The following is a 26624-nucleotide window of genomic DNA, read 5'->3' as shown; positions in this document are numbered from 1 at the left end:
TGAACATTAAGAGCTGAAAAGTGTTTTTGCAACTGACTTTAAGTAACCAGGAATACATAAGTTGGAACACCACTCAGACTACTAGCCTACCATTCTTTTACATCAACATGACAAGGAAAGTGACAACACAAGTGAGTCAAGATTTTATAGAAATTAATAAACTCAAATTGGGCTGTATCAAAACGTCATAATCCTCGTTTTAATCGCACAATAATATTTTTGCTTTTTCTGCTGCATTGTGACATAAATCATGAATTATGTCATTTTATGGGTTTGATTAATATAAGTAGCCTATGAATACTGTAACTGCATTTATTAAGCATTTATAACATTAAAATGCTCACTATTAGGCAGTATTGCATAAAAAGTTGTCATTTTTATTCATGTAAAACATACAGCAATGCCTGTTTATTTCGTTTTATTTAGGTAAAAGGAAAATATTTAAACATTTACAGAGAAAATAAAAGGTTACATTTTAAATCACTAGTAGCTCATTATTTGTAGACGTTCAGCGTGGTCTCTGGGACCCCAAACAATAATGAAGTGAAATCAACCTAAAAGCACGAGAAGGAAATTCCTCATACGCCGCTGCGTTACGAGACCTTGTTTGTGCGCGAGTCTCGTCGCGCGCTCGATATCTGTGGCACCTCCTTCTTGCGCCTCAGGTTTGGTTGATAAACCTCACCTCTTCAAACCACCAGTTACTCTCTGCACTGGAGTGAATAGTACTTCTAGACCTACGAAGCAAGCTAAAACAACTAGGAGAGGATTTGCGCACGCAATACATGGTAAGACAGAGAGACCGACGCGCTTTGAGCTATGCTAGAGTTTAGGAGATACCGTAATATTGAACTGAACATATGGAGCCTTTTTATTTCATGAGGAAAAACCCCTCATACTCTGGCAACTTGGATTTGTATTGTGCTGTCTGTATTGATGAATGCAGAGAGCCTGAAAAAGGTGTCTGAAATATGTCAAATACTTTTTTTAGACGTACGTGATGTTGGAGACGCCGATGGTCTTCAATTAAAATCGGATGGAGAGTAGTGTGCACGTGCAGTATACAGTCAGTGGGGTTTTGGTGATGACCACTGAGTCTATTCTATTCTATTCTATTCTATTGCATGCTTGTTCTTTTCTCTGTTTTATTCTATTGTTCTATTCCATTCTATTTGTATATTTTGTTCTATTGGATTATGCTTTTTTTCTGTTTTATTGATTTATTCTATTCTGTTAAATTCTATTCTGTTTAATGACACGTGACAGAAAGAGAGAGAGAGAGAGAGAGAGAGAGAGAGAGAGAGAGAGAGAGGAAAGACTCTTCACATTCACATGCATTCTGGATGAAGCTGCATCCACATTGCTGTTTTTAACAATGGCTACTGGTACATTACATAATTTATCTGAATATTCGATAAACAGCATCCTAGAGGTGATAAAAGTATTTCTGTGTAATTGATCATAGTTCGGATATGCATATTTGTGTCAATATTCAAGCTATGTATGTGAATGATCCATATGTCTTCTCATCCTTTCATTCTCACTCAAGACAGCAAGAAGTTGAATGTCTGCGGACTTCACCACTATCTGCTACTACAGAATAACTGTTATGCTTCTATGCATATTCATGTGTTTTATTACTTTGAGAATATTTAAATACATTCTCATGTTAAGATAATGGCTCTTTAAAAGCCAACCTCTTAACACAAGTACACGGCTTTGTAAAAAAACAAAACAAAAAAAAAACCCACCAAAGACTGCTCTTGGTAATTTTCACTATTTGAATGTTATGCATGTAAGATGTAAATCATTATGATAATTATCTCACCTCTTCTTTTCATAGCTGTTTCAAATATGCCTTACAACCCAGGGTATCAAAGGGAGATATCAAACTGAAGCATCAAAAAGCTTTGTTTCACATGTCTTCACACTTGCTGGAGAAAAGGGGGAAGTGCTGTTTTTTTTATTTTTATTTATTTTTTATTTATTTTTATTAGAAACATTATTTCAACCTGACATTAGCTTAAGACTGAACCTACAGTATATTTTTGCAGTATTTTTTGGGTATTGCCTCTGAGGAACAGGTTTTGTAACCTGTTACTGTAGGTTTTTCCTGCTAAATGGTTTGTCTGACTTGACAAGTGGCACAATTAAATTTGAGTTGATAATTGACATATTTAATAAATTTACTTGAAGATTGACAGCATAATTGTTGGATGTTTGCACTTGGAGTGCTGTATTAGCAGTATTATTGCATGTGAAAGCATGAAGAAAATGAATCCCTGCTATGATTCGATCTCTGTAAAAAAAGATCTGAGAGCGAGATGGAGGTGGATAGAGTGTAGGTGCTCCCATAGCCCAGCTTTCATTTTCACACATTCAGTTGATGGTTGCTTCTCTGAAGCTCATCTAAAGCTGTCTCTCTCTTACAATGGTGAGAACTAAGATTTGGAAGAGAAAGGATAACTCTATGGAGCACTAGAGGAAGTTTTCAGACAAAGTTCTCTTGGGAGAAAAAGTATACCAAAGAAAAAAACTATAAACTCAGGATTTTCCTCATGCTGTTGGCTATATGCACACAGACTGATCTCACAGTGAAATTGGAATCAGTAGGCTGACTTTTCTTTAGCTGAAATCGGTCTGTGCTTTCCGAAATGCGAGACACCGCTCCCAGTGGCCAAAGGGATACTCCATTTTCTGGGTGAAATGTCCACAGAGGGGTGCCAAAAGCGAGTTGTGAAGTGAGTTTTTTCTGCTGTACAGACTGGAGTTCTACAGTGAAGATTAATGCATATTTTATAAACTCTACACGCCAATTCAAACCACAAACCTAAACCTAACCATCAGTGGAGTGAAAATGTAATTGTAGAGGGAAAACTACAACCTCCAAATCGCACAGGTCACTGATTATGCAAACGCAATTACTGTCTGGTTTCAATGCGGGATTCAAACCTAGATCCACTATGCTGCTGATGCAGAGCGCTTCTGCTCAGGCCACAGGGAAAGGTAAACATGCTGAATCCATGGCAAAAATGTCTGATAGGAGATGCCGCTTTCCCATGAGCCGGCAGAATATGGCCGATCCTAAGGTACCAGAACTCTCGGAAACAACCTGCCTAATTTCCGTGTGATCATGTTAGTGCACAAGAGATTTGGCAATAGCTAGTGTCTCTCAAAGTAAAAATTTACAAAAACGCTTTAGTGTCACATTTATGAAAATCCCTAAAATACCTTTAACATGTCTTATTGGCAAGGATTTAAGCTTGAACTAAACCTGTAATGCGTCTAAATTCTCAGCTGTATTTGAATTCCCCATTTAGACTATAAAACCGCTAATGAATTTCTGCACACACTCCATACTATTCCACGTCACTGTTCATTAACTCCAATACAACATGCATGATTATGGGATGTTTTTCATTTTCACTGCATTGAGAGAACTATCAAAGCAAAAGCTCATCTTCAAACCCCCCTGCTGTGACAGTGTGTGCTTGCCTGTGGCGAGTTTAGCTATAAATATAGGCACTTTCTGTGTTATGCATGCTAATGTACAGGTTGGTGAAGTACAATAGTGGCAAAGACAGTAATGGCAAAATCTGCAAGTTGTGGCATGTTATGCTAAAAAATAATTGCTGATGTCCCCTTGTGAGTGCTCTCTCTCTCTCTCTCTCACACACACACACACACACAAACACACATCAGGAGCTTTCATGTTTCAAAAAGAAAGGCACAGCTTTCTTTGAGCTTTGAGCTTAAGCATTGCTTCAATTTGCTTTCAAATAAATGATCTCATGCAGAGCCTCTTAAAAATTCATACCTGTACTTCTGGTCTACCGTCAGATACTGTGCCAGCAAAACCCCAAATGATATTGGAGAGACATCACCAATTTAGAGAAGCCTGCAGTAGATGCAACAGAATGTCTGCGCCGTTCAGAACAGCTGACACTCATATGTGTAGTGGACATCTGAAAATATAAATTCATGTTCCAGATTCATTTGATCTTTACACAATAAAAGACATATGGAACAACATTTATGGAATGTCTATATTAAAGGAATAGTTATCCTCAAAATGAAAATTCTGTTCATGTTGTTGAGACACTGCCTCCCTTGCTTCTATAGAGAACAAGCTCCTGCCAATTTTTGTGCAACCAATGGCCATTATGTAATCTTTGTCTCTGATATTGAACAGAGAATATCTTCTTTATTACAAATCACCAATTGGAAAAGTCTCCTAACTGAAAACAATAAGTGTCCATAGAGAGGATTTCTTTTGAGTATAGAGATGGAGTGGCTGGTTTGGCAATAATGAGCTTTTTTACCGCTTATCAGCCATGTGTGCAGTACCTCTGGGCTTAGTCTCTGTGATTGATTGACTGTCAATTGTAATTAACCTCAATAACACTTGTGATCTGTATTAATTATTAATGATGGTGTCATCTTATGTACTGAATCTCTCACCCAGTTCTGTTTAACCAAAAAAAAAAGTCTAGTAAACATCTACATATACTGTATTTTTACGTTTTCTTTTCTTTTTTTTTTTTCTTTTTTCAAAAAAGATCTGTTTTGAAAGTTCTGCCCAAAACACACACTATTATTTGAGCCAGTGTTGCTGTGTCGGGCTGGTTGAGAAGATTAAACCGAAAATAGAATACAATTCTTTTGATAGCTCCACAGAAATAAACCTACAAAAGGCTTGCTTAGTTGTGTCTGAAAATAAAAGCTGGGATACGAGAAAGTATTCGAAAGTAACATTGAAAAAAATGACACACTTCAGTTTACAATCATAAATACGGTATATTTAAATGCACAATGGCCTAATTAATGATTTATTTATGGCATTTGCAGCCATAATTTTTTTTGGCAATTATGCAATCTCTCAGGCTTTATGTAAAAATAATTGCATCTGGTGCCTGGTGTTAAATGTCATTTGTTTGTTCGTTTGAATGCAGTACATATTAATCTTTAAATTAATTCAATCTCTTGTGTTGAATCAAAGTCCTGGGATGTTTTCTGCTGTAATTCTTTCTCTTAATTTCACACACAAAGACATGCTCATAAGACAATTTTTTGATCTTATATATGTTGGTGGGTTAAATTCTCATAATTTTCTTACCCTCATGCAATCCCAGATGCAGGGCTGGATTAACATAGGGGCTAGGTGGGGCTGAAGCGCCAGGGAACAATCACGAAGGGGTCCCTGTGATTGGCTGCGGAGGGCAGGAGTCCTTCATTACTGTTGGTTGCATTCTTGATTGACAAATCATAAGTGGTTTGTCTGTGTTTCACATTAAAAATAAAAAGAGATGATTGGAACACTTGCCTGACTGTTTTCATTCATTATCCAATGAAAATTACTTTTCAACTTGCATAATTACGTCTGGGATCGCCTCTTTCATTTATCCGTTGGCACGTCAGAAATGTGGCTAGAACGTGTTTGTGACGAGGAGGAGGGTGGGGCGGGGCGTGCGTGGCCCGGCTCCGCCCTCATCCTCGTCACAGTGTTGAAATAGCGGAGTTTAAAAATATTCAAAGTGTGAGAGCAGTCCGAACATCCATGCATACAAAGAGTGCTCTGACTGACCTTAGAAATATTTACTCTCAGAATATTTCAGCAATAATGACATGTGTCCCGTCTTTCTGTTGGCTGTTTAAAAGAAATAGCGATGCTCGATTCGCAAATGAATAATTTATTTGAGTTGGTTCTTTTCAGTGAATTGGTCAAATGAGCTTGCAAAACGGCCTGAATCGATTCATGATTCATTCCAGTTTGTTCGGACTGCTCTCTCATGGAATCATTTGGAGCGGTTTCTCACTCATTAAAACAGTACCGGGATATTTACGAACATAGAGAACAAACAGTGCTGGACGGATAAAGAGGATATTTACCTACAATCAACTGAAACAAAAGGCTGCATTTTTGTGCATTTATGTATTTATGTGTTTTTGCATCTGCTTGCACTGTTTTTCAGTCATTTACCATGCAAACATTTGCTAGATGGATATTTTTTGACAACTGCATCACATTGCTCTGTGTTTTAGCATCCCTCAATGGAGCGCTGCATTTTTAGACGCCATGTCAAGTTAAAAAGAAATTAAACTGTTAAAAACGCACCTCGATACACCTGCATTCTTCTTTATTTGTTGCAATGCGTCTTGCTTTTTTAGCGCACTAACTCTTACTCTTAACTCTGACAAGTTACTCTCTTTAAGAAATGCTTTAGCCAATAGTTCCAGGAATGCTACACATACCCTAGAAAAAAAATGCTTCTCTTAAAGTCACCAGAATCGAATGGTTTGTGTGTCTCACCTGGGGAGCATGCCCCTGTACCCCGCTAGATATAAAGGTATGCTTTTGTCAGATTTCTGTGCATACCCTCAGATGAAATGCTGCAGGCTTCCATGCTTGACATCGCCAGTCACAAATGCTTCAGGAGAGAGCTCCATCTGTGTCTGAAATAGTATGTGTAATAAATGCTGTGCTGTTGTGTGCCTGACAAGCACTGCTTGTGTGAAATGCAGTTTTGTAAAAAACAAAACAATAAAACAACAACAACTCTGTAGCAAACAGCCCCTTTCATGCATACAGCCTTTTCCAGAAAGTTTACTGCCTTTTTCAGGTTAGAGGTCATGTGTGAACACAGCCTTTTTGAAAATACTGGTCAATTTTGCTCAAGCAATTTCCTTTAATGAGAAATTGTAACAAAAATGTTATGTGTGAACAGCACATGCCAGTAAAGGCAACCCAACAATTTTCCTGTAATTTTGTAAAGACTGGTATGAGGACCCAAACAGGAAGAGCGTTTCAACAGTTTATTGAACTCCAATGGCAAATAGAGCAGAAAGTCCAAAAACAAAAAAACAGTCTAGAGAATGGAGCAGAGCAGCAGAGGTTGCAGACTGGGGCTGAGGGGAAATCCAACTTCCGGTGATGAACACCGATAAAGGTGGGTGATGAATGCTATGAGCAGCGATCCAGAGCAGGTAAGTAACAGCAGCAGATGAGAAGGTAAGTGAGCGGTAACCGGTGAGTACTAGGAATAATGAGAAGAATTATCTGGGAGAAACACTGAACAAACAAAACAAAACACAATGACCTAGACCAACTGACAGGGGCTGATTGCATGGAGAACGCACAATACAATCTGGCACAAGACAGCAAACACAAATGCTTAATATGGGAGAGGAGAAAATAGGGAACAGGTGAAACTAATAATGATAATGAGCCCGCCAAACCTGCGGAGAAACCCTGCAGCGCTGATGAGCACATGGCTAAGTAAACTGTGGAGGCGGAGGCGTGGCCAAGCACGGTGCTGTGGAGAGTGAAGGGGGGGATGAGTAGTGAATGATTGCTACCTGTGCTTAACACCTGTCTTATGTTTAAGTGAGGAGGGATTGGGGCTTTTAAGGAGAGGAGACAGCAGCAACTGAGAGAGAGAGTCCAGCTGAGAAGCTGCTTGTGTGTTGGCCGCTGCCATGTCACAACTGTTTTGAAATTTGTTAGGAAGCTTTACCGTTATGCTGTGAGCAAATGTGTTGATTGGGCATCACTTTGTGTTGGTTCTGGTGGACTACACAACGCAATATCCAGAAGCAGTGCCTTTTCACAACATCTCAGCACGTAGTGATGCGGAGGCACTTTTCAGAATTATCTCTCAAGTGGGGATTCCGAAAGAAATCCTCACTGATCAAGGCACTACTTTTATGTCACATACACTACGCGAGCTGTTCAAATTATTCGGTGTTAAATTGATTCAGACAAGCGACTACCACCCGCAAACGGACGGCTTGGTCAAACGGTTTAATAAAACCCTGAAAAACATGATGCGTAAGTTCGTGCACGAAGATGCTTGAACCCCTGTTATTCACAGTTCGAGAGGTCCTGCAAGCCTCCACGGGTTCTCCCCATTTGAATTATTGTATGGGCGTAAGCCTCGCGGTGTCTTAGATGTTATGAGGGAAAATTGGGAGGAGGGACCTTCAAGCAGCAAAAACAAAATTCAATACGTTCTTGACCTGAGAGCAAAACTCCACACATTGGGGCAGCTATCACAGGAGAATTTGCTACAGGCTCAAGAACGTCAATCCCGGCTATATTACGGGGGGCTCAGCTACAAGAATATACACAGGGGAGATAAAATCCTTGTATTACTACCCACATCAAGCTCTAAATTACTCGCAAAGTGGCAAGGGCCCTTTGAGGTCACACGGCGATTCGGGGAAGTCGATTATGAGATGACATGTATGGATAGAGGCGGAGCACATCAGATTTACCACCTCAACCTCCTAAAACTATGGAGAAAGGCGGTCCATGTGACTTTGGTGACAGTGGTCCCGGAGAGGGAGAAGCTCGGTCTGGAGGTGAGTTTTAAAAAATCACCGATTGAGTCACCCCGATTCCCTGTGGAGACCACCTCTCACCGTCCCAAATCGCGGAGGTTGCCAGGATGAAAGGAGAATTCTTTGATGTGTTCTCGCCTCTTCCCAGGCGTAGAAATCTCATACAGCACCATATCGAAACATCCCCAGGGGTAGTGGTATGCAGTCGTCCCTACCGTTTACCCAAACACAAAAGTGTGGGAGGAATTGAGGGCAATGCTTGACATGGGGGTAATAGAAGAATCCCACAGTGATTGGTCCAGTCTGGTAGTCTTAGTCCCTAAGAGTGATGGGTCGGTCTGGTTTTTGTGGATTGTAGAAAAGTGAACATGGTGTCAAAATTTGATGTGTACCCAATGCCTCGCATTGACGAACCGCTCGATTCATTACGCTTCCGTTCAGTTTGTTTGGGGTCCCGGCAACATTTCAGCGACTCATGGACAAGGTCCTTCGACCACACGCTACGTATGCCACTGCCTAATTATTTGGATATCACCAGTCCGCTGACTGATCTCACTAAAAAGTGAGTGCCAGACCCAGTCCAGTGGATGGAGCTGTGCCAACAGACTTTCTTACAAGTAAAAGCCGCACTCTGTGGTGGTCCACTGTTACATTCCCCTGACTTCTCTCTCCCTTTTGTCTTACAGATGTATGCATCGGACAGGGGGTTGGGGGCTGTGTCTTCCCAGGTAGTGGAGGGTGAGGAGCGCCCCGTGCTGTTTATTAGACGAAACTCTTTGTAAGAGAGACTTTGTACAGAAAAGGAGTGTCTGGTCATCAAGTGGGCAGTCCTCACCGGTACTACCTGCTTGGGAAGGCCTTCACCCTCTGTTCGGACCATGCACCACTCCAACGGCTCCACCGCATGAAAGATACTAACACGTGGATCATTTGTTGGTATCTGGCACTTCAGCCCTTTAAATTCGAGGTGGTCCACAGGCTGGGGGCACAGATGGCTGTGGCTGATTTCCTCTCTCAGAGCGAGGGGGTGGGGGGGGGGGGAGGTCGGTGCCCTGGCCTGAGTCGGGTGGTGGGGGTATGTGGAGACGGGGGCCTGGCAGAGCGCCGTGCTGTGGAGAGTGAAGTGGGGAGTTGAGTGGTGAATGATTGCCACCTGTGCTTAACACCTGTCTTGTGTTTCAGTGAGGAGTGATTGGGGCTTTTAAGGAGAGGAGACAGCGGCAGTCGAGAGAGAGAGAGCCCAGCTGAGAAGCTGCTCGTGTGTTGGCCACTGCCGTGCCACAACTGTTTTGAGTTTTGTTTGGAAGCTTCACCATTATGCTATGAGCGAACGTGTTGATTGTGCTGAAACAAAGTGACATTCCTGAGTTGGAATCGCCAACTCTCGCATCCTCATTACTGAACCTCGTGACATAAACTAGCATGGAAACACATGAGGAAAAAATAACACGCCACAAACAGAACGGACTCACCATCAAATCACCCAGAGGTCCCGATAAATGTACCTGGTTGCATGTGTGAAAGGGGCTGAGATAGGCTACCAAGATATACCATGAGGGGAGCCCTTGGGATTGCTATAGCCCCAGGGCCCTGTGTGTTCTTAATCCGGGCCTGCCCAGATGTGTATGACTTTCTTTCTTTTTTAGAAGAATATCTCAGCTCTGTAGTTCCTAACAATGCAAGTCAGTGGTGACCTAAACCTTGAATACCCAAAAAGCACATAAAAGCAGCATAAATGTAATCCATATGACTCCAGTGTAGAGGTAGGCTGAAGACAGGAATGAACGAATACAATGATGATGTGAGAACCCAAGTGCAGTATTTATTTACAATGTGAATAACCAACATAAACTAGAACAAAGAGACTTGACTTGACTAGACTAGACTAGACTAGACTTGACTTGACTTGACTTGACTAAGACGGATTACCACAAACAAGAGCAATGTTACACAATCAATACATGACAAAGGACAATGGCAAACATTAGGGCTTATATACATGAACATGGGAAACAAGTTGACAAGACAACCAATGACAAGATGGAGCTAATAAACAAGATAATAAGAGTATGAAACATGAACCAATGACAGGACAACATTAATGAACATGATGACAAGACAATGACTATTAACCAATGAGAACAAAATACATGAACCATGAGGGTCACATGACAAACAGGGAAATCACATGACACACAGGAAACAGGAACTAAACTTTTAAAATAAGAGTCCAAAGACACAGACACAACAGAACATGTTACAATGGGTGAGAAATAGATCAATAGTCATTTCCTTTTTAAATATAAATTATACTCCCTGCCCAGAAGGTGGAAATCTTCACGAAGAATTCGAATTGCCAAAAACACAAGAAGAATGTGAAAGTGGAGATTTATTCTCACCTATATTTACACACTTATTCCAATGTTATTAGTTTCTGTGGTAGCTTATCTCAAAGAGTGTTGGACTTTGGTCTCAGAAGTCCACGGTTCGAGACCAGTCAAGCTGACACGTGAGATGCGTGTCATAGAAGTGACGCAAGATTACGTGGTTGCTTCAGAAAATTTGCTTTTCATTTCTCATTTTGTTTTTGGACACTGTCAGTTAGGTTTAGGTGTTGGTTAAGGGTTAGGATGTCTGTTTTGTGTCTACCTCGCATTTGATTTAAGATCACTATTGGTTTGGCATAGGTTAAAGTTTTAGGTTAGGGAGTTAAGTTTTACTCATTAAAACCTCCATCTAACATGCACCTTAAAAACCTTGTCTAATTACTACACCATTTCATTTGCTTTTGGGAAACTGCAGCCAAATGTGTAATATGGCACATAATTTCATTTTGGAAAAATGTTGCCATGAGACCAGGCTGACTGTATACCTGTTTGAAAACAGTCATTACTTTTGTAGTCATTTGTTATTTTGAATGTTCACAGTGCATAAGAGATACTACACAACTTTAGATTACAATGATTCGCTCACCATTTTCTCAGCTAAATCAGAGAAAGGCAGTGGCTCATACTCAAAGGATTTATGCTTATATTCCTTTTCTCATTAGAGCTAGCTTTAATGAAGCATTACCTCAGCTTGAGTTAATCAGATGGGTTTGAAGCAGCAGGATTTTGCTCATAATTAGATCCTCATCCAACGTTAAACCTTCTCAAACACATACAGGGCTATTCATGACCTGCTAGTGTGCTTAGATGCAGGCTCAATGGCTATTACTGCACAACCATAAAGCACATATCATGAACCATTCAGTGGATGGAGGAGAATAGTGAGACAGATGAATAGAGATAGAGGGTGAGCAAGTGCTGCTTTAATTATCAAGTTCTCTGCTGTGGTTTTCACAGAGAAGTATGAGTTTTCCAGGTTTGGATGTCTATCTCTGTGTACTTTATTATTCCAGCGAGTTTATATAGTAAGTAGTTATTTAACCTATGCAGATGCTAAAGCGACAACAAACAGCACAGTATAAAACATTGATAACTGTTTAGTGCCTTTAAAACCTACCATTCACTGTTTGAATAGGAAAAAATCTATGGCATATATTGTTTTTTAAGCTTGTTGTATTATCTGCTTCCATAGAAGTAGCAGTTATTCAAATGTAGTGGTTGCAACCTATAAACTGCCTAAATTGGCTGTCAATGGTGGTGACAATATATTAGCTGTCATATGATGGTCTTTCTTACCTTGATAATAGAATGGTAAAATGAATAAGTGGAATGGTAAAATTAAATTTTACAGAAATACATGCTCTTTTAGTTTCATGCCACGACATGTTGCCATTTAACACTGAGCCAACCTTAAACTAGCATTTCCCAGTGGAACTGTAACTTATGTCTTATTATTAATGTTTCCAAAAGCCCATGACACTCCAGTGTAAATGACACCCAAATAGGCTTTTAGTTTAAAGTTACTAAATTTACTAAAAAGGCAATGAGTTAAAAATTGCTGCAAAGCATATAGGCATTCATTCAAGTATATATGTGTGCATTCTCATTAGTACAGCTGTTGAGCTGTGAGTTATTACAGTGTTCTTGGATGGCTAGGAGTGGGGATTTGTGGATATGTTCTTCCCATAAATCCTCATCTGGCTGCAGTTCACTGTTGCTTCATTAAAATTCACAAGCAAAGCTGAAACAAATCTATTTATAGCAATCAACATAGAAATTAAAATTTATGAGACACTTGTTGTCTGTGTGATTGTCTTTTTTTTTTTTTAGTAACTTATGGGTGTTTAGTAGATTGTCCAATAAGAAGTAATTACCGGAGAATGTAATTACATCTAATTTAAACTGGGATGGTTTCTTTTTTTTGTTTGGTTTTTTTTGTGATGGTTAATGATATTATGTAATGCTGCATGTGCTGAATACAGAAAGGGAGATTGAGAGAATTGGTACAAATAATGAAAGAACTCAAGTAAAAAAGAGAAGAGAAATGTAAGAGAAAATCAAAGTAGTGAACAATGTGCCTTAGTCTGTTTTTGTCCGACTGCTCAAATAAGGGAATGGTTTTTCCCCACTTAACTTTGGTTTGTGGTATGAAAAGAGATCTGGTTTGCTTTGGACTCAGGTCACTTCAAGAATGCTATGTTTTTTTACTGATTTATAACAGTATGCATTTAATTTTTTAAGGGGGCACTAGTTACAGTCCTAACCCTAAGTGTGATAAGACATGAACAAATAAATAAATATATATATATATATATATATATATATATATATATATATATATATATATATATATTTATGTAGCTGGTGGGTTGTAAAGAAACACAGGATACAAAAATATCTTTTGGGGTTTTATTCTAATGGCTGTTTATAAAAAATAAAAAAAAAACAGCGGTCGATGGGGCCGTATATACAGTGCATCCAGAAAGTATTCACAGCGCTTCACTTTTTCCACATTTTGTTATATTACAGCCTTATTCCAAAATGGATTAAATTCATTATTTTCCTCAAAATTCTACAAACAATACCCCATAATGACAACGTGAAAGAGGTTTGTTTGAAATCCATCATCCGTAAATGGAAGAAGTTTGGAACCATCAAGACTCTTCCTAGAGCTGGCCGCCCGGCCAAACTGAGCGATCGGGGGAGAAGGGCCTTAGTCAGGGAGGTGACCAAGAACCCGATGGTCACTCTGACAGAGCTCCAGCATTTCTCTGTGGAGAGAGGAGAACCTTCCAGAAGAACAACCATCTCTGCAGCACTCCACCAATCAGGCCTGTATGGTAGAGTCGCCAGACAGATGCCACTCCTCAGTAAAAGGCACATGACAGCCCACCTGGTGTTTGCCAAAAGGCACCTGAAGGACTCTCAGACCATGAGAAACAAAGATTGAACTCTTTGGCCTGAATGGCAAGCGTCATGTCTGGAGGAAACCAGGCACCGCTCATCACCTGGCCAATACCATCCCTACAGTGAAGCATGGTGGTGGCAGCATCATGCTGTGGGGATGTTTTTCAGCGGCAGGAACTGGGAGACTAGTCAGGATCGAGGGAAAGATGAATACAGCAATGTACAGAGACATCCTTGATGAAAACCCGCTCCAGAGCGCTCTGGACCTCAGACTGGGGCGAAGGTTCATCTTGCAACAGGACAATGACCCTAAGCACACAGCCAAGATAACAAAGGAGTGGCTACGGGACAACTCTGTGAATGTCCTTGAGTGGCCCAGCCAGAGCCCAGACTTGAACCTGATTGAACATCTCTGGAGAGATCTGAAAATGGCTGTGCACTGACGCTCCCCATCCAACCTGATGGAGCTTGAGAGGTCCTGCAAAGAAGAATGGGAGAAACTGCCCAAAAATAGGTGTGCCAAGCTTGTAGCATCATACTCAAAAAGACTTGAGGCTGTAATTGGTGCCAGAGGTGCTTCAACAAAGTATTTGAGCAAAGGCTGTGAATACTTATGTACATGTGATTTTTCTTCATTTTTTATTTTTAATAAATTTGCAAAGATTTCAAACAAACTTCTTTCATGTTGTCATTATGGGATATTGTTTGTAGAATTTTGAGGAAAATAATGAATTTAATCCATTTTGGAATAAGGCTGTAATATAACAAAATGTGGAAAAAGTGAAGCGTTGTGAATACTTTCTGGATGCACTGTACAGTTGAAGTCAGAAGTTTACATACACCTGTAATGATGGAGAAGGAGTGGTATTAGGATCCATGTGCAGATTTATTGTAAACAACAGAGGATATATATATTAATAACAGTCCAGGGTAATAATCCAAAACAGTAGAAACATGCAGAGGTCGGTACATAGGGAAATCAGTCCAAAGGGGTAAATAATCCAATATCGGAAGACAGGCGAGAGATCAAAGCACAGAGAGATCAGTCCAATCAATAAATCAAATCCAAATCACAAGGCCGAATAAACAGAATCCAAAACACAGCAGGGTCAAACACAGAAGATATAAGTCATATAATAAACGCTCAGAATGCTTGCCAGGGCAGAACAATACTTCGCACTGATCCTATAGCATTCAGTGCTTAAATAGTCCACAGGTGATTCAATTAAGAAGAAACAGGTGTGACAGTTTTAGAATTTGGGTGAAGGAGCCCTCTGGTGACATTCAGGAGAAGTGACTCATTCCAAGGGTGTAACAGAGCCCCCCCCTGAGCGGCTCCTGACGTGGGGAAGCTGTCTGCATCGGGATCTACCTTGAGCTCTGGGAGCAGGACGATCAGGATGGTCTCAGTGGGATTCCATGATGAGGGTTGGATCCAGGATATCCTTGGTGGTGACCCAAGAATGCTCCTTTGGTCCATAACCCTCCCAGTCCACCAGATATTGCAAAACACGACCACGACGTCTCGAGTCTAGAAGCTTGTGAACTTTGAATGCCTCCTCTCCGTCAATCATCAGGGGGAGTGGTCTCTGGTCATGAGTCACATCGTTCCCCCTCGGACCACCAGCAGGTTTAAGCAAGGACACATGAAACGTAGGAGAAATACGATAATTAGCCGGGAGCTGAAGTCTATAGGAAACTGGAGTAATCTGTTTTATAATTTTGAATGGACCAACATACCTTGGACTCAGTTTTTTACATGGCAAATGAAGACGAAGATCCCAGGTAGAGAGCCAAACCCATTGTCCAGGTTGGTAATCGGGGTTTGGTCGATGATGGTGATTGGCCTGTAACTTTTGGCGACGTACAGCCCTTTGAAGGTGAACATGAGCTAAATCCCATACAGCCTCACTGCGACGCATCCAATCATCCACCGCAGGAACATCTGAAGGTTCACCAGCCCATGGAAATAATGGAGGTTGAAAACCCAGAATACATTTAAAGGGAGTTGTGCCAGTAGAAGTTTTGTGGAGGGAATTCTGGGCATACTTTGCCCAAGGTAGATATTGACTCCATTCAAACTGATTGTGATGACAGTAAGAGCGTAGAAATCTTTCTAGTTCCTGATTGAGACATTCCGTCTGACCATTTGACTGAGGGTGATACCCAGAAGTGAGACTTACATTGATATTTAACTGTTTGAAAAAAGCCCTCCATAAGTGGGATGTGAATTGTGAACCTCGGTCCGAAACAATGTCTTCAGGTAGTCCATACAATCTGAATACATATTGGAATAATAATTCCGCAGTTTCAAGAGCAGTGGGTAACTTGGGTAGGGGAATCAAGTGACAGGCCTTGGAAAAACGATCAACCACTGTAAGTATGACAGTGTTTCCTTGAGACACGGGTAGGTCTGTAACAAAGTCTAAAGCTATATGAGACCAAGGGTGTTGAGGTATCGGTAGAGGTTGAAGGAGGCCAGCAGGTGCTGAATTAGATGATTTTGACATAGCGCATACCTCACAACTGACGGATGAAGGTACTTGTATCCTGCACCAAAGTGTTCCACCAGAACTGATTTTGAAGAAGTCTGATGGTGGCCTGAATGCCAGGATGGCCGGAACACAGGGAAGAATGGACCCAGTGTATCACACGAGGTCGTAAGACCACTGGTACATAAATTCTGTGAGGAGGACAATCGTTTGGAGGTGAGTGTGCGGTATTGGCTCGTGAAGTCTCCTCCATGATTTCCCATCGAACAGAAGCAACCATGACTGAGGAAGGAAGAATCGTCTCACTGGTATGATCCTCGTTGATCTTCTCAAGTGCATCCGCTTTAATGTTCTTGGACCCAGGATGGTAAGAAATGCTGAAATCAAATCTTGTGAAAAATAATGCCCACCTTGCTTGGCGAGGGTTCAGTCTTTTGGCTGCACGGATGTATTCCAGGTTGCGGTGGTCTGTAAGAACTTGGAAGGGTTGTCTTGCTCCCTCTAACCAATGGCGCCACTGCTCGAAGGCTGCCTTCATGGCCAATAATTCTCGATTGCCCACATCATAGTTCTGTTCTGCAGATGAGAGTTTGTGAGAAAAGAACGCACATGGAAATAACTTGGCTGGAGAGCCATGGCATTGAGGAAGTATCACTCCTATACCTGTATCCGAAGCATCTACTTCTAACACAAAAGGTAGAGATGTATCGGGATGCTGAAGAATGAGAGCTGTAGTGAAACGTTTCTTTAATACCTCGAAAGCCCTCTTGGCCTCTGCATTCCATTTTAGCTTCTTAGTAGACCTCTGGAGGATTGACATGAGAAGTGCTGCTACAGAACTGAAATTTCTGATAAATCGCCTGTAAAAGTTGGAGAATCCTAGAAATCTTTGAAGTTCTTTTACTGTAGTTGGTAGTGGCCAGTCAAGAACAGCTTGGACTTTAGATTCCTCCATAGCTACCACATCTGGACTAAGAATATACCCTTGAAAGGCGATGGTTGTCTTGTGGAACTCACACTTCTCTGCTTTGGCATAGAGCTGATGCTGAATCAGACGTTGCAGTACCGCTTGGACTTGTTTGATGTGTTCCTCTAATGTTGATGAAAAAAATCTAAATATCATCAATGTAGACAATGACCCACCTGTTTAGCATGTCTCTGAAGACCTTATTAACAAAAGCTTGAAATACTGAAGGACAGTTGGATAGCCCAAAGGGCATTACCTGGTACTCATAGTGTCTGGTACTGGTAGAGAATGCAGTTTTCCACTCGTCTCCCTCCCGGACGCGAATGAGGTTATATGCGTTACGTAAATCTAGTTTGGTGTAGATCTTTGCTGAACAAAGCAATTCAAGAGCTGCGGGTACTAGCGGAAGAGGGTATCAAAACTTGACTGTTACATCATTTAATCCATGGTAATCATTACAGGCTCGAAGTCCTCCATCTTTTTTTTTCACAAAGAAGAAGCCTGCGCTGACAGGGGAAGTGGATGGACAGATGAAGCCTTTTGCTAATGACTCCTCAATGTACTCTTCCATGGCCTTAGATTCTGGTTCTGACAGAGGGTAGATGCGTCCCCAAGGTGGAGTACTGCCAGGCAGAATATCTATACCACAGTCACAAGAACAGTGAGGTGGAAGTTGAGTGGCCTTGATTTTGCTAAATGCCTCGGTGAGATCATTGTATTCAGCAGGAAGCCCTGGAACTTCTTCAACAAAAGTGGATGTCACAGAGATGGTGTTGTTTTGTCTGGGTACAAAAGTTCTTAGTTTTGGAAGCAGTAATGAGACCAACTTGAAATTTGTCCTTCCCTCCAGGAAATGTCAGGATCATGCAAACATAGCCAAGTTGTCTAGAATTTGGGTGAAGGAGCCCTCTGGTGACATTCAGGAGAAGTGACTCATTCCAAGGGTGTAACAGAGCCCCCCCCTGAGCGGCTCCTGACGTGGGGAAGCTGTCTGCATCCAAGGGTGTAACAACATCTTAGCTAAATACATTTAAACTCAGTTTTTCCATAATTCCTGACATTTAATTGTAGAAAACATTCCCTGTCTTAGGTCAGTTAGGATCACTACTTTATTTTAAGAATGTGAAATGTCAGAATAATAGTAGAGAGAATGATTTATTTCAGCTCTCATTTCTTTCATCACATTCCCAGTGGGTCAGAAGTTTACATACACTTTGTTAGTATTTGGTAGCATTGCCTTTAAATTGTTTAACTTGGGTCAACATTTTGGGTAGGCTTCCACAAGCTACTCACAATATGTTGCTGGAATTTTGGCCCATTCCTCCAGACAGAACTGGTGGAACAGAGTCAGGTTTGTAGGCCTCCTTGCTCACACATGCTTTTTCAGTTCTGCCCACAAATTTTCTATCGGACTGAGGTCAGAGCTTTGTGATGGCCACTCCAGTACCTTGACTTGGTTGTCCTTAAGCCATTTTGCCACAATTTTGGAGGTATGCTTGTCCATTTGGAAGATCCATTTGTGACAGAGCTTTAACTTCCTGGCTGATGTCTTGAAATGTTGTAATTTTCCTTCCTCATGATGCCATCTATTTTGTAAAGTGCACCAGTCCCTCCTGCAGCAAAGCACCCCCACAACATGATGCTGCCACCCCCATGCTTCCCGGTTGGGATGGTGTTCTTAGGCTTGGAAGCCTCACCCTTTTTCCTCCAAACATAATAATGGTCATTATGGCAAGATCTTTGTCCCCATGTGCACTTGCAAACTGTAGTCTGGCTTTTTTATGGCGGTTTTGGAGCATTGGCTTCTTTCTTGCTGAGCAGCCTTTCAGGTTATGTCGATATGGGACTCGTTTTACTGTGGATATAGATACTTGTCTACCTGTTTCCTCCAGCATCTTCATAAGGTGCTTTGCTGTTGTTCTGGGATTGATTTGCACTTTTCGCACCAAACCACATTTATCTCTAGGAGACAGAATGCGTCTCCTTCCTGAGCGGTAAGATGACTGCGTGGTCCCGTGGTGTTTATACTTGCGTACTGTTGTTTGAACAGATGAACGTGGTACCTTCAGGCATTTTGAAATTGCTCCCAAGGATGAACCAGACTTGTGGAGGTCCACAATTTTTTTTCTGAGGTCTTGGCTGATTTCTTTTGATTTTCCCATGATGTCAAGCAAAGAGGCACTGAGTTTGAAGGTAGGCCTTAAAATACATCTACAGGTACACCTCCAATTCAGTACAGCTCCTATCAGAAGCTAATTGGCTAATTGCCTAAAGGCTTGACTTCATTTTCTGGAATTTTCCAAGCTGCTTAAAGGCACAGTTAACTTAGTGTATGTAAACTTCTGACCCACTGGAACTGTGATATAGTCAATTAAAAATGAAACAATCTGTCTGTAAACAATTGTTGGAAAAATTACTCATGTCATTAACAAACTAGATGTTCTAAACGACTTGCCAAAACTATAGTTTGCTAATATTAAATCTGTGGAGTGCTTAAAAAATGAGTTTTAATGACTTCAACCTAAGTGTATGTAAATTTCTGACTTCAACTGTATATATATATATATATATATAAAGAATAAAGAAAATATAAAAAAATTAAATACGGTACTATGAAATACAAAACATAAAATACAAAAATGAAATGCAAAAATGAAATACAGTAGAAGCTAATGTCAAATAAAATACAAACAGGGCATTACCTTAACCATATAGTTCAACATACACTTAGTGTAATGGGAGCCAGCTGGTATGTGATGGCTGTGCAGTGTGTGTAAACCTCACTCCCCTGGCCTCAAGAGGTACACTAGTATCTGACACTAGTGGTGGTAGCCTTTAGCTTCCTTGTTAGCGTGCCCACCTCTCATTCCAAAGACCTGGGTTTGAATCCCGCTTGGAGTGGGTCAAGCAGGAGTGGTTACATTAATACATGCTTATATCATTCACAGCATTTTATGCATTTAAAACATATTTAAATCACTCAAAGCGTTTTATGCATTTTTAACCAGGCTTTGTATAACATGTATAACAGTTTAAAACAATAAAATTCTTATTACACATGTTCACTTAATTGGAAAACACTATGGGCTATAAAACAATATGATTAATTCAAAATTTACATACCCAGCCATCACATGTGCATAAAACGTGGTCAAACTCAACACATTCAATCCATATGCATCCTTCAAAAATGATCCATAACAAACACTTAATTTTAACATACGACCCTTCTGAACACATATTCAATGCAATTTATAAGCATCTTGTGTGAAATTCACCCAAGAATTCTCAGCCAATAAAAAAACAAGGAGCTCACTTGCACAGCGCATGTTCTCACATTTCTAACCAGTACACATGTGCAACATGAGGAGTGCCGGAAAGAAGGAGTTGCAAAACTCCGGTTCTTAAAGGGGCCACGTCCAATTTATGATAAGAGTTAAATTTTATGAAATTTCTTCACTTGGCTACACACACACACACACACACACACACACACACACACACACACACACACACACACATATATATATATATATATATACAGTGCATTCGGAAAGTATTCAGACCCACATTTTCTTATGTTGCAGCCTTATGCTAAAATGCTTTATGTGCTTTAAGTACTTAGTTGAAGCTCCTTTGGCAGCAATTACAGCCTCAAGTCTTTTGGGGTATGATGTGGCAAGCTTTGCAAACCTGGATTTGGGGATTTTCTGCCATTCTTCTCTGCAGATCCTCTCAAGCTCTGTCAGGTTGAATGGGGACTGTCGGTGCACAGCAATTTTCAGATCTCTCCAGAGATGTTCGATTGGGGTCAAGTCCGGGATCTGGCTGGGCCACTCAAGGACATTCACAGAGTTGTCCCTAAGCCACTCTTACGTTGTCTTGGCTGTGTGTTTAGAGTCATTGTCCTGTTGGGAGGTGAACCTTCGCCCAGTCTAAGGTCCTGAGCGCTCTGGACCAGGTTTTCATTAAGGATATCTCTGTATTTTGCTGCATTCAGCTTTCCTTCAACCCTGACCAGTCCCCCAGTCCCTGCCACTGAAAAACACCCCCACAGCATGATGCTACCATGCTTCACTTTTGGGATGGTATTGCACAGGTGATGAGCGGTGCCTGGCTTCCTCCAGGCATGACACTTGAAATTGAGGCCAAACAGTTCAATCTTCATTTCATCAGACCAGAGAATCTTGTTTCTCACAGTCTTAGAGTCTTTTAGGTGCTTTTTAGCATGTCTTGCACTGAGGAGAGGCTTCCTTCTGGCCCAAAACGTGGAGTGTTGCAGTGATGGTTGTCTTTCTGCAAGTTTCTCCCATCTCCACACATGATCTCTGAAGCTCAACCAGAGTCAACACCGGGTTCTTGCTCACCTCTCTTACCAAGGCCCTTCTCCCCCCGATTGCTCAGTTTGGCCAGGCGGCCAGCTCTAGGAAGAGTCCTGGTTGTTCCAAAATTCTTCCCTTTAAGAATTATGGAGGCCACTTTGCTCTTGGGAACCTTCAATGCAGCCAAACATTTTTTGTAGCCTTCCCCAGATCTGTGCCTCAACACTATCCTGTCTCTGAGCTCTGCAGGCAGTTCCTTTGACCTCATGACTTGATATGATTTGCTCTGATATGCATTTTCAGCTGTGAGACCTTATATAGACAGGTGTGTGCCTTTCCAAATCATGTCCAATAAGTTGAATTTGCCACAGGTGGACTCCAATCAGTGTAGAAACATCTCAAAGATGATCCAGAGAAATGGGATGCATCTGAGCTTAATTTCAAGTGTCATAGCAAAGGGTCTGAATACTTATGTCAATGTGATATTTCAGTTTTTTTTTCTTTTTAATACATTTGCAACATTATCAAAAATCTGGTTTTTGCTTTGCCATTATGGGGTATGGAGTGTAGATTGATGTGATTTTTTTTTTTTTTTAAGCATTTTAGCATAAGACTGCAACATAACAAAATGTGAAAAAAATGAAGGGGTCTGAATATATTCTGAATGCACTGTGTATATATATATGTACTGTACATAGGGCTGTCGATTTAACGTAATCTTTAATTTCATGCGATTAATTATATGAAAAATAAAGTGTTAAAAAAATTACACAATCATGCCCCCAATGTAAATTCTGTAATAAGTAATATTCCTACCATCTGAGCAATTCAAGCTTGACATATCACCTTGATCCTGGCAAGATAAGACATGAACAAAGAAATAAAAACATATTTAAATATCTTAGTAGTTCTTACTTTAAGTGTATGACATCTTAGTCTAATGGTAGAGTTTTCATTTAGGTTGTGGTATAAATCTCAGCTTAACACTATACATTAACAGTATATAGCATATATGTATACTGCATATGTATTTTAAATGAACCAAGTAAAATGGCATTTGAGTTTGTACGGGGAAAAAACTCACAAGGTGAAAAAGAAAATTGTCTTAGTGCCTTTTTTACTCTATTTCCTTTTGCTGTTTAGGAAAAAAACAACAACATTTTTGTCTCCTTAATTCATTTATTTATTTCATTTTTTAATGATGATTATTATTGGACCTAATTTAGAAATGTGAATTGTTGATGTTTACCTACAATAAACGTCATTATCAAATGAAAGTTGCATTCAAAATCTATTTGGCTCAAAAGATTTAATGGGCATGACTCTTCTGACAGTATGCTTTCTATGTTTTTAGTTGATTTCATGCAGAAATGGGATTTAATATTGTACATTTTGGTTTTTGCTTCTGATCTTGAGAACCATTCTTTTCTTTTCTGTCCGCAGGTTTCACAGATCAACAGTTCTATGTTATGAGAGAAAATAGGATGAGTCAACTTGGGAACTGAAGAGGAAATATTGGTCTTGGTGGGGAACTATCTTATATTGGACAATTCTGCTTCATTTCTTCACCTCCCTGGAGACTGTCAAAACTAGCCAGACTTTCTCAAAGCAGCAAAGAGGAACTTCAGCAAAACAACCCATTTGCTTTGAACCACCTAATGGCCATGGAGAGGTCTCATCTGAGCAACATCTCCCAGGCTTCATTATTAGGAGATGCACTCTGGGAACAAGGTGACTGCCCAACCTCCCTCAGTAGCACCACTTTCCTCATTGTAGCTTACAGCACCATGCTAGCAGTGGGCTTGGTGGGCAACACTTGCCTGGTCTTAGTCATTACACGACAAAAAGAGATGCGTAATGTGACCAACATCTTCATCGTTAACCTCTCATGCTCCGATATCCTCGTTTGCTTGGTATGTTTGCCAGTTACCATTATCTACACCCTCATGGATCGATGGATTCTGGGCGAAGCTCTGTGCAAAGTGACGCCGTTCGTCCAGTGTATGTCTGTGACGGTTTCGATTTTCTCCATGGTCCTCATCGCTTTGGAGAGACACCAGCTCATCATCCACCCAACCGGATGGAAACCAATCGTCAGACACTCATACCTGGCTGTAGCGGTTATCTGGATTGTAGCTTGTTTTATTTCCCTTCCATTTCTCTCATTTAACATCCTCACAAACTCGCCATTTCACAACCTCAGTATTCCTTTTAACCCTTTTAGTGATCACTTTATCTGTATAGAGCAGTGGCCATCTGAGGGGAATCGGCTAGCTTACACCACATCATTACTACTTTTCCAGTACTGCTTACCGTTAGTGCTAATTCTACTCTGCTACTTCCGCATATTTCTACGCCTCAGTCGACGGAAAGATATGGTTGAAAGAGCACGAGGTGGGTGCCAGAAGAAGGCCAAAGGCTCAAAGCGAGTCAACGCCATGCTTGCCTCAATTGTAGCTGCATTTGCCCTGTGCTGGTTGCCACTAAATGTTTTTAATACAGTGTTTGATTGGAACCATGAGGCAATTCCAGTGTGCCAGCACGACACCATTTTCTCAGCTTGCCACCTCACTGCTATGGCGTCAACTTGCGTCAACCCAGTGATATATGGATTCCTGAACAATAACTTCCAGAAGGAGTTGAAATCGCTGATGTACAGATGCCGCTGCTGGGGGCCACCCGAGAGTTACGAGAGTTTCCCATTGTCCACCGTCAGTACGGGCGTTACAAAGGGGTCCATCCTTAGCAATGGCTCAGTCAGCATCAACGCCTATCAGCCACACAAGAAAAACAGTTTAGAACAGAAAGAGATAGTTTAAAGTGCGAAAAATGTGCTACAAGGCAATGTACCTTGCTATGCTTCAATAAAGCATTCAAATGTGGCTTGAGAACATTGGTAGCCAATCTGTGCAATGAGTACAAGACTTCAAAAATCTTTAATGGCTGAATTTAGGGTTCAATATCCTAAGTAATGAAAATGTGTGATGTGTTCTCCAGGTTCTTATTGCTAAAAGATGTTGACTTATCTTTAAACGCAGTTCAGAAAAATATTAAGGTAAGGTTTATTGTAGCTTGGCTCTGCAGAGGAGAACCAAATATCTGTTAGCCTTTTCATAAATTTAAATGTTTTAAAGTCAACACGGAACACCCATTCAACCAATTTTATTTCTGCAATGTGACATATACAGTATATGTGATATACACAGGATAGGAGTAAAATAGGATATTCAATGAGAAAAAAAATTATTGGATCATGAAAAGTGGCTGTACCATATCAAATTGGATCTGGTCCTAAATGCAAGTTTGCAGTTAATTTTTGGAAGACTACTTCTCTCCTGAAACACCATTGGCACCAAACTTTTGAGGAGGCTTTTGAATGGGACATGGAGGCTGAAAGTTCACCCTGGAGAGCATCTTGATGTATCCCAATTAAACCTGCATTAAATTACTTAATTAACTATTGGCAAGATTTTAGGAAGGCTGCATTAACTACAAAACTTTGGCTTTCTGCCTATGTGTCTTCAGCTGAAAAAGAAGATAATTTCTGAGGCAGTGATTACATTTTGATGAAAATTCCAAATTCATAAATGAATCGTGCATAATTAAGACCAGGAATGTGAATTTAAGAAAGGAAATAGGATCCACTTTGATTTCACGTTGTTTTTAACAACTGCTAAAATGAGCTCTAATGTAATGGACTGTGAAAAATTCAGCATGTTGGTCTTGTTGCTGTGTCTCCTCAGCTTATGGCAAATTCTGAGTATGATCTCAAATGATGCACAGAACCACAATTTCAATTCACAAGTTCACCTGCCCAAATAATCTTTAGTAGTAAAGGTAAACGCATGTGGCTTGCTGTACACAAAGGAGGGGCTCAAGGATGAGCCTCGACTCAAGCTCAAATTTACCCCCCTATGGGACTACTAAATTTATTGAGATAGCTATAGGGAAGGATTTCGTAGAGAAGAGGATGGGGAGGTGGAGGTGGAGGTGGAGGATTGCCAGATAGGTTTTTCATCAGGGAGAGGTAAGCAGCAGTTTAAATATTCTACAGTTAATTGGCAAATTTGATGGGCAAGCTCTTCCTGATCGGTTAATAACTAGATGTTGAATACCTAGTAGAGGCCTTGTTCTTCAATGTCTTTCTTCAGGGTAGGCCTGTGCAAGAATATTAGTAATAGAAACAGAAATGTACTTTTTTAGTTCTTGTCACTATTACAGGAAAGCGGAGAGGTAGCATTGTGTGTAATGTGTACATTTAAAATAATTAGCAGGACTAGAACTGTATAAGCACAGCACTCTTTCACTGATTGTGATTAGAATGCTTGCCACGTCTGATATGTAGTTCTAAGATTTACAAATTTACACCGATCTAAATTTTAATTGATATCAGAGTATACACTGTGTTTTGTGGCTGAATGGCTATACATGGCAAAGCTATACAAGTGAATTATAGATTTAATGCCTCATTTGCATATTTTTACTGAAGTGTGGTTCAGAACAATAATGTGCATATTCTAAGTAGTTCATGTAAAAAAAAATCATGATATCACCAGTAAGTATAATAACACACTGAAGCACTCTTCAAATGTCAGGTGTCTAGTCACAAATAGAATAGTTAATTGCCTGACTTATTTTGAAGTTCTAAACAACAGTAGTATTCTGATCACTGATGTATTTTATTATATATTTGATCGAATCTAAATTAGCACTAAGCTTAGTGTACACTACTACATAGATCCTTATACAAAGAGTACATGTAAATGTTACCATTTTAAAAGTCCTTACATGTTTTTTGTTTTTGTTTTTTTTAATTGCTGCACTACTGTGGCATGTCTCTTAGAATATAGCCTACTGGGTTATCACTGCCAACCATAACATGCTGCTATGATCTTGTCTTAATGGAAAAGTCTTAATTCAGTTCCTACATTTGCAGTTTAGAGATCCACCAGGTGGTAATAAAGTTCATGTCCAAACTCTGAAAATACAGTGGAACATCAAATTATGTCCCTGACGATCAGAGCTGTAGCCATCTAATGAAACTAAAAGGTATGACATTTTTGTTAAACTATCATGGTTTATTTTTAAATTATTATTAATATTTTTACATATACAATTGAATTTATTATTATTTGTAGTGGTATTTTTCCACATTTTGTCATAAAGTGATTTTTAAGTCACTGCAAAAGGGGCTGGTGAAAGAAGTTGG

The 26624-nt window shown here is 40.3% G+C and overlaps 1 protein-coding gene across 1 annotated transcript; it reads left to right on the top strand.

Moving 5' to 3' along the window:
- The first annotated feature begins 652 nt into the window (after nt 1-652).
- Nucleotides 653-26624, top strand: LOC127423972 (neuropeptide Y receptor type 1-like). The gene is made up of 2 exons (XM_051668710.1): nt 653-788; nt 22859-26624. The coding sequence occupies exon 2, from the start codon at nt 23074-23076 to the stop codon at nt 24232-24234; it is 1161 nt and encodes a 386-aa protein (XP_051524670.1). The 5' UTR covers nt 653-788; nt 22859-23073; the 3' UTR covers nt 24235-26624.

This window comes from Myxocyprinus asiaticus, chromosome 33 (assembly GCF_019703515.2).
Source record: "Myxocyprinus asiaticus isolate MX2 ecotype Aquarium Trade chromosome 33, UBuf_Myxa_2, whole genome shotgun sequence".
Lineage (NCBI taxonomy): Eukaryota > Metazoa > Chordata > Actinopteri > Cypriniformes > Catostomidae > Myxocyprinus > Myxocyprinus asiaticus.
This window is presented reverse-complemented; position numbering and strand designations above follow the sequence as displayed.